This window comes from Blastomyces dermatitidis (genome assembly GCF_000003525.1).
Source record: "Blastomyces dermatitidis ER-3 genomic scaffold supercont1.4, whole genome shotgun sequence".
NCBI classification, from domain to species: domain Eukaryota; kingdom Fungi; phylum Ascomycota; class Eurotiomycetes; order Onygenales; family Ajellomycetaceae; genus Blastomyces; species Blastomyces dermatitidis.
In genome coordinates, this window is record NW_025544777.1 from 5325535 (window position 1) to 5334650 (window position 9116).

The 9116-nt window shown below is 46.1% G+C and overlaps 3 protein-coding genes across 3 annotated transcripts; 1 reads left to right on the forward strand and 2 right to left on the reverse strand.

The window, feature by feature from the left end:
- Positions 1–103: 103 nt before the first annotated feature.
- BDCG_16957 (uncharacterized protein) lies at positions 104–388 on the reverse strand (the record flags this gene model as incomplete). Its single annotated transcript, XM_045426137.1, has 1 exon — positions 104–388. The coding sequence occupies one exon, from the start codon at positions 386–388 to the stop codon at positions 104–106; it is 285 nt and encodes a 94-aa protein (XP_045280920.1).
- Positions 389–2364: 1976 nt separating this feature from the next.
- Positions 2365–3270, reverse strand: BDCG_04557 (uncharacterized protein; the record flags this gene model as incomplete). The annotated part of the gene is made up of 2 exons (XM_045420213.1): positions 2365–2654; positions 2733–3270. 2 exons carry the CDS (start codon positions 3268–3270, stop codon positions 2365–2367), a joined length of 828 nt encoding a protein of 275 aa, XP_045276365.1.
- Positions 3271–4592: 1322 nt separating this feature from the next.
- BDCG_04558 (benzoate 4-monooxygenase cytochrome P450) lies at positions 4593–6477 on the forward strand (the record flags this gene model as incomplete). Its single annotated transcript, XM_045420214.1, has 4 exons — positions 4593–4682; positions 4755–4905; positions 4989–5443; positions 5539–6477. 4 exons carry the CDS (start codon positions 4593–4595, stop codon positions 6475–6477), a joined length of 1635 nt encoding a protein of 544 aa, XP_045276366.1.
- Positions 6478–9116: the final 2639 nt, after the last annotated feature.

Consider the following 9116-nt stretch of genomic DNA (forward strand, 5'->3'; position numbering starts at 1 on the left):
AGTTCAAGGACTTTCCGCTCCTGGGCGGCCAAAGCAGTAAGAAAGTCATAGCCATTATTATTTGTATCCAAGAAGCAGTGCTGGCGTGGAGGTAGATGAACGTCTAGGGGAGGAAATGAGGGAATTTCTGGGTCGCCGGGCTCATTACACTCGAGGCAGGGGAGAATTGGTCCGATTGTGTTTGGGAGAGGCCAATCGACGGCGAAACTGTAATTGGGAAATTTAAAGTGAGGCGTTTTGAGTGACGAGAAGCAACATTAGGACGTGCAGGGAGAGACGATCTCTTTGCCTGTCGTGCAGTTTCGAGGGAAGGCGAATGTCCATGTCCGTCATCCGGAGGTTGGGATGGTTGGTGGGCTGGAGCTGGAGCGGTCGAGGCCTCGTCCATGTTTGGTTCCCCCGGATTGCTAAAAATCAAAAAGTATATAGGTATAGAGCGTAAGAATAACCAAAGAATGCCATTACCCCTGGACCAAAATCACATCAAACAATACAAAGAAGGACGAATAAACAAAACAAAAACAGGCCGCCAGCTCGTGGTGATAATAATAATAACACTCAGGGTTCATAAAGAAAAGGAGATTGTTTGATTGATCTTCAGGAGCTCAGGAGGCAAAAGCGACGAATGAGGAAGACCCGCTAAGTCCCGTGACACGGGCCAACTCGGCCGCTTCGGGTCTAGCGCCGCATCCGTTGAAACAAAGCACGTGACAAACCCTAATCTACATAGGTATTTAAAGAAGAATCATCCGGGGAACCGTTAACCGTGCCATGCTTACTCACTCTCTGTAGTGATATTGATTGAAGACAGCTTCATATCGATCAAACCAGTTGATAATGAAGCTTATATCCTCGCAAGACACTCGTTTTGGATTCATGGGTTTTTGCTTGACTCGTTTGTAACGGTTCGCGGCAGCTTCGATATGCTCGATGGTGGGTGGGCAAAAATTAATGTCCAACTGATGAATCCATATCTTAATTGCCTCTTCCTGGCTGTCATTCAATGCTCGATTCAGTGGAACCCTCATAGTCCTTGATTTCTTCCTGTTGATCCTCCCATACAAGGTGGCATATGGGACTTTGAATTCTCGCGACAGAGATGTGATTTTTAATTTTGAATTGCTTTTGTACGCGTCAACAGCTCTTTGCAACTGCTCCTCAGTGTAATTAGAAGATTTAGGCATGGTTATAATTAATGATGATTATTTGAAGATGAAGAATGAAGATATTGAAAATATTTTCTTTACAGTGTGGTTTTCCGTACACTGTGGCGCACTCACTACAGAGAGTGAGTAAGCATGGCACGGTTATCGATTATCTAGATCTTGTCATCAACTCTCTTTGTACAGAGTACAGAGTCTTCTAATACTACCACCACGATCAGAGCTCTCGAATTGATCAAAAGTATCGGCACAGTTGGCAATTTGGCAATTTGGCGAAGCATGTCCAGCCTTCAAAGGCTACCTATCATACCTTCACCCTGGAAGGGAAATATCGCGCACTCTGTCTAAATGGATCACAAATATCACCAAGAATGGCGTCAGACCTGGATTATGCCGTATTTGCACCTACGTCCCCTTTTCATTCACATTTCGTACTCTGTACAGCAAACTTGCCCCCCAGCTACTCTAGTGTCCGGCGGAATATGAGGGAGCGAAATTATAGGGCCAAGCATGTCAAAACGTGCAATATCTGCCTTCTCGCAGGCCTCAATGGAAATTTTCAAGGGAGCTTAAATGTATTGCTGAGTGCTGTCCATTTGGGTGACAAGTATCCCGTCGCTCAGGCTTGTCTTTGACAGCTCTAGGAACACGGGTTACGGGGGGACGGGATCTCTACCTATGCAATTTTCGATGAGATCGAATTTTTATTCTTCTCGCCTGCTGTAGACAAACCCCATGATACAAATCGTCATCAGAATCCTCCTAGTCGTGGAGGAGTTTTCAAATGCTTCTAGTAATTTTGAGACATAAAGGAATAATAGGCTTGTTTGATATCTCGAACGCCTATATGGCAGTGGACAGCGTGTTTAGCCCATAAAAGGTCCACCAGCCATGAACTTCGCGTATGTGGTCTGTGGTTGAGAGGTAGCTAGGAAGAGATAAAACTCAGTTTTTTGATTCTGTGTTGCCGTCGTGCTTGTTGGCTATCCGAAATATTGTCTATATAAACAACTCTATTATTGCCAATCCAGTCATATACTTTTCCAAGCACACCATCATCAGACATCCTTCTGGGATGATGGAAATCTCTCAGCCTGAGAGGGAGCCTGTCGAGTTTGATCTCCAATATATATATATATACATATATATTAAGCCACTATCTTATCTATAGGTCTACAAGTCTATCATATTTACCATAAGATCAAATCTTCATATCCGATGCTGTCTTCCCCTGCGGATCTCTAATCATAATATGCAGTAGTGCATACCCACCCCCATCCCCTTCAGCGTCAATACCATAGTCCGCCAGCTTTATTCGGATAGTGTCCACCGTCCGCCATCCCAACCGCTCATACAGTGGCATCCCCGCCGGCGTGGCTTCAAGGAAGATTCTCGCGTTCTCGGCGTCCGCCTTCTCGATACCCCACTTCAGCAGCCGAGAAGCGTGACCCTGGCGCTCAAACGCGGGACTCGTGGCTATGAGTTCAAGCACTGGTGTGGTGGTTTGAGGTGTCTTGCGTTAGAATCCCGCATCTGCATATGTATATATATACGCTATTTTCTACATACCGTAATCCTTTTCTTCGTCTAAATACTTCTTCCGCCCAGCTACCATCTGCCGTAGAAGTTCAGTGAATAACTCCGGATGGGCTCCCGGCGGCGGGTTGTCCATGAGATATTGCTTCTTCTTCTTATACTCCGGTTCCACCTGTGAGCCACCAGCATCCTTCGGCTTAGGATGCGGAGTTGCAAACCGCGCCCAGGCGGCTACTGTCCGGACGTGAGTGTTGCCCGTAGCATTGCGATTGTTATGATGACTGTTTCTGTCGTGGCTATTGTCCGGGTATCCGGCGCTGGCACGGTCATCCCCGTTATCGAGAGCAGTGCTCTCGGCGACAGGAACGGAAACGATGGTGATTTGGTTCGGGTCTTGTAGATCCTGTTCCTCGCGATCTGTATACCATTTCTCGACAATGGCTTTGCCGCCGCCTTCCCATACAAACGAGTAGCGGGAGAGTGTGCTAGTTTCGAAGGCGTCGGTTTTGATCTTGCCGATTACTGGGGCGTCGGCGGGGGATGTGAGGCGCTCGATTTTGAACGACGTCATTTATTTTTTTATTTTTTTCCTTTGACAATTCTGTTGTCCTGTAGTTAACTAGGCTGCGTATGTAATGTAGTGAGTGATGAGTTCGATTTCAATGCTCTTCTTTTTCTTGATTTTTTCAAAAAGGCTGAAACCTAGGAAAAGCTGGTCCGTTCGGTATGCCTCGGTCTCCAGAAATAGGGCAGAAAGGCCCGCCAATGTTCCCCGCCGTCTCTCAGGTATGCGTCATATCATACCCACGGAATCCTACCCTCTCGGTTTAGAAAAAGCGTGATTACGAGATCATTGATGATCGTCCTAAGCTCCAACTAGACTTGTCTGCACTATATCAAACTGACCATCGAATGGATATTGGTTGGTCGCTATCTTATCAGGGCCGGATCGGCGCCGGAGATCGATTTCAAACCCTCACGCGCCAGGGTGTGGTTTTTGGATTTCCAGCTCTATACGGCCATATGTGTTCCCTGCGTGTCCGCTACCTGACTCTGCGCTCGGCACTTGAAGAATAGTGTATGTTTTGCAGCCGCCTCTCTGGTTCCATGTGAGAAGAACATTGATACATGCTTCCTACCTGTTCTAGATGATGTGCATGGTGGCACTGAGTCATTGGCTGCAAAGGTGCCACTATAGTTAGTACCGTGCTCTCGTTGCTACCTGACTCGGTCCGTGTAGGGGATGGATGCGCCCCTTTCTCCATGGAGAAAGGAGACGAAGGCGTCTATTATTCAGAGTGAGAACTGAAGCATTTAACACTCAGATAAATAACTAGCTGGTCCGAGGGGGGGGTGTTGGGGGTCCCGGGTTGATCGGCCCTTCTACCAGCAGTGCGCTGGTGGTGATTGAGCTCTTTTGCCCCAGTATTTAGCCTAACTACATCTTCGGTACTATGTATCCAACTCCCAGAAGGACACATGCCATTTCCTGGTCGCTTCTCTGAACATGCCGTTTACACAAGCCAACAGCGTTGCTTGGGCCTCTAGTCCAAGGCTATTGTTTCTCGCTTGAAGGGTTCAACAATACTAATTATGGCTGGCTGTAGGGAAACCAGGGTGTTGATTTACAAGTTTACAACATCACAGCAGCCATAGGGTCCTTATTGGTGAACCTCGGGAAAAAAGAAAAATGTTTCTTCTTCCCCCGTGACACCCCTTCTCTGTGTGTGAAAATGATGGGGATCCTCTGCAAACAACACCTGCAACCTCCATCTCAAACAGGCTTCCCTGCCTCTGCAAACTGCTCTGATGGTGCCTATGCTCATGAAGGGCGCCGACCTTCTCTGGATAATCCAAGACAAGGGGTTTTCGCCCTCGTAAAAGCCGATTGCCATGGAGATGCTACTTTCCTTCGCTCCTCAAGGAGGGGTAAACTGGCTGTTGGGGACGTTCGGCCTGGTGCTGGGGGTCATTTTCTGCTATGTGAGAATTAATATCCCGAGCACTCAGATGAAGATTGAATATCTCCTAATTCATACGTGGGCACGAAAACAGTCTTCCATCACCGCTATCTATCGGCTTACACTCCATCCCCTCGCCAAGTACCCGGGTCCCTTCTTCTGTAAATTATCGGACTGGCCTACTCTGTTCAGCGCATCCAGTGGGAACCGTCACTTACAGGAATGGAAAGCCCATCAAAAATATGGTGAACTATGCTTCTGCTCCTTGAGGTTATACATTGCTCCTGTGCTTTCGGGTTATGTTAGAAACAGACTAACCATCGTGAAGGTCCAATTGTCCGGATCGGACCTAACACTATCTCGATAAATTCAGTCACTGGTTTCAAAGCCATACATGGGTCACGGCTTTCCAATGTTCGTAAATCAGACTGGTATCTCACGGTCGAGGGGGCAATTGGCACGCCGATGACTCAAACCATCCTTGACCGCCAAAAGCATGCATTTCATCGCCGTGTCTTGGACATTGCTCTCTCAGAGACTGCACTGAAATCAGTCGAACATATGATTGTAGAAAATATCCAGGCATGGTGTACACATCTCGCCGAAGGTATTTCGGAACCAGGCGACTGGTCCTCCCCCAAGAATATGGCCGAGTGGGCCACATATTTGAGCTACGATATCATGGGTGACCTCACGTTTGGGAAGAAATTTCACTGCATGGACAGTGGTGAGCATCGATTTGTTCCCCCACTTATACTGAATGCAACGAAGATGGTTTATCTCGTATGTTCTCCCTCTTGCCTGGTGATGTTATAGTCCTACTTTTCTTGCCGGAGATGAATTCTTCCATCAGCTAATATGGAACTTCCCCTTTCTAGATTGGCCTATCACCTTTGGCACCCTTTGTGAGACTCTTTCTTGGCTCTCCCATAATGAATGTAATTGGCGGTCAAATGGCTCGCGACAACTTGAGATACAATAAATATGCCGCCTCTCAAATGAAACAACGTATTACAGCCGAAACAGATGATTCCAAACCGAGTAGAAAAGATCTGGCACATTTTCTCCTAAATGCCAGGGATCCCCAGACAGGAAAGGGGTTCACAACGGAGGAACTTTGTTCTGAGAGCTCTCTTCTCATTGCTGCAGGTTCAGATACTACCTCCATTTCCATATCTGCCATAATGTTCCACCTCTCCCGCAACCCCGAAGCGCTCGACAAACTGACATCCATCATTCGTTCCAAATTCTCTTCCCTGGATGAAATTCAAGCAAAAACGCTCAACAACCTCCCTTATCTCCGGGCATGTCTCGACGAAAGTATGCGACTCTCGCCCGTTGTCCCATCTCACCTACCCCGCCAAGTTCTCCCGGGAGGCCTCAAAATTGACAAACACAACTTCTCCGCCGGCACTATCGTCAACACGCCTCCGTACACCATAAACCATAACGAAGAGTACTATCCAGACCCCTTTTCCTATCTACCGGAGCGTTGGATCGTCGACCCGAACGTCGCGGATGGTGATATTAGCTCCGAGAGTAAGGTCGCTATCGCTCGATCTGCCTTCACAACGTTCGGTCTCGGTCCACGAGGATGCGCAGGGAAACGACTTGCGTATCTCGAACTTAGCCATGCCCTTGCGCGGTTGCTGTTTTCTTATGATCTACGCGTCTCACAGACGAGCGAAACTTTGGGTGCTAGTAACCCGGACCATGAACATGAAGGGAGACGGAGGCCTGATGAGTATCAGCTGGAGGACTATTTCCTGGTGACGAGGTATGGGCCTATGTTGGAGTTTAGGGCTAGGCGTGAATAGGTTCATAGTCAGCCATGGGCTCTGCCAAAACCGACGGGCTATTTGCTTTTTGTAAATTTTCCGGATGTTGAATGCTCCCACTATTTCAGATGTGTATAGGGCTGCGAGTTTTTATCTTCATCTCAAACACAGGGACTAGCATGGTGAAGGATGGGAAGGCCTTTCGGTATTTCAAACTATAGTCCCGATATAATCTTATCGTTTCCGGGGACGTTGTTCCAGTTAAAACTATTTACGGAGCTTCATTCCCTTCGGTATAACCCAATTATGCCCCTTTCCTATTCGTTCTCGCTACGTTCCAAAGCTACTGTTGATAATACACAATTGAATTATACATACACCTTTATCATGGATCTTGTTGCGCCTTGCCGGCTTGTAACCACGCTCCGGACTACAATCGTGCGGTTCAAGACTATTTTAAACGTACGTGGTAACTTTCTCAATTATACAACACGAATATCAACGAGGAAATACCTGAGGTATTTCCTAACAGTCGCCTTATAGCACCCGTGAATATTCAGAATGCCCCTACAGATGATGTGGAGACTAAGTGCTTTCAGCTTGCCTAGAGCCCTCGTAGCACCATGCCTTTATTATACCTCTAAATGCTTACTTCTCTGAATCTTAGAGTTGTACGCAGTAGGCGCAGTGATTGTGCAATGATTGTACTCCTTGAGTGGTACCTTTTCTCTAGCAATCATAGTCCTATTCTTTCCAGAGAGGGAGAGTTAACATAAATACCCCGTGCTCCCTCGACGTTTCACTTATACCTTTTTTTTTCGTCTCCTATCTCAAACCATTTTTTGATCAAATTCATTCATTCAGTTTCCCATGCTGAACATTTGTTTGGCTCGCCATAAAGATTGATAATCATACCTAAGGAGAAGTCCAATCTTCCAATTCCCGGTGTTCACGATGAATGGCACTGAACCTAAGAACATTCTAGTACTCCAATTTGTTGTAATATTTTTTACAGAACTGTTCCACTCGTATGGGAGAATTGATACGCTTGAAAAATACGCCACTCTCGCTTCCATGAGCCTTTATCACGAACATACCACCAGCAGAGGAAACAATGTGATGAAAATGGGTGCTAAAGACATGCACATAAAACTCAAAATCAGTATTCAAGATCAATGAGATTTCAATAATGAATCACACTAGAATCTTTTCTGAGATAGAATATGTAGGCAGGAACTCACTGGATATTGTATATAATGTTTATATACACACAAAACACACATGCATCTGCAACACACCTGTGCATTCAACAACAATGGATACCTAGATAGATGGACCCCCTATTTATATCTGCCTCTCTTTCTCTGGGTCTGATGCTCACTACAACGTTTCTTTCCTGGTATTCATCAAAGCCGCCCAGCCATTGTTGCTGGTTCGTTCTATAAAGAGCGGTTCCAAACGGGTCTACCCTCAAAGGACGTGGCAATTCAGACACACGCATGGTGTATGATCTCCGAATAGCATAAAGGGCGACTAAATCTGACAACCACGCCTGAGAGTGCCATTTAAAGCAGTCTATAGTGATATTTCAATGTTTTTCAACGTAAAAGCTTAATTTCATGTAATCTCTCTATATATTATAGAAAAACCAACTTTTCCGAGTAAAATGCCCTGTAACGTGACCTCACATGATATCACATGCACCCCATCAAATCCATCCATGGATATGTAGTGGCGCCTGCCAATTGCACCACTCTATCTACCTCCTACCACCGCCTCTAACGCCCCGTAGCACCCCCTATTACTTCCACTTCATACCCCTACCTCCATCTTACCACTCACTCTTACCACCCCTACCACCCCTACCACCCCTACCACTTCTATCACCTCTACCACTCCTACCACCCCTACCACCTTTACCACCACTGCCTCTACCACCCCACAGCCCCCCCTATCGCTTCCACTCCATATCTCTACCCTACCCCCATCTTATCACTCACTCTCTTACCATCCCTATCACCTCTACCACCTCTACACTTCTTCCACTCCGACCCCCTCTTACCACCCCTTATCACCTCTTATCACTCCTATCACCTCTACCACCTCTACCACCATCACTGCCTCTACCGCCTCGCAGCACTCTCTATCACTTCCACTCTCTATCTCTACTCTCATCTTATCATTCTACCCCTCTCTTACCATCTCTATCACCTCTCTCATTTCTATCACCTCTATCACCTCTCTCTATCACCTTTTTCACTCTCTAGCCTCTCTATCATCATCATTATCTCTACTACTCTACAGTCTCTTCTATCACTTTCACTATCTCTACTTCTCTCTTACTATCTCTATCACATTTTGATCTCTGTATTTATAGTATGTACTGCTAAATACTCTGTAATAAAATCTCATGTGATGTCATATATATCTCTTTGAATTCATGAATGAGATTGAATAGCTGACTCTGCAATCTGTACAGCTCTGATTAATCTGATAATAGTGATAGAGATGATACAGAGTGAAAGAGAGTAGTAGAAGGAGTAGAGATGATGATAATGATGATGATGAGAGGGTAGAGAGTGAAAGAGGTGAAAAGGGTGATAACAGTGAGTAGAGATAGAGAATGAAAGTGATAAAGGAGGTTGTGGGGTGATAGAGATGATGATGGTGATAGAGTG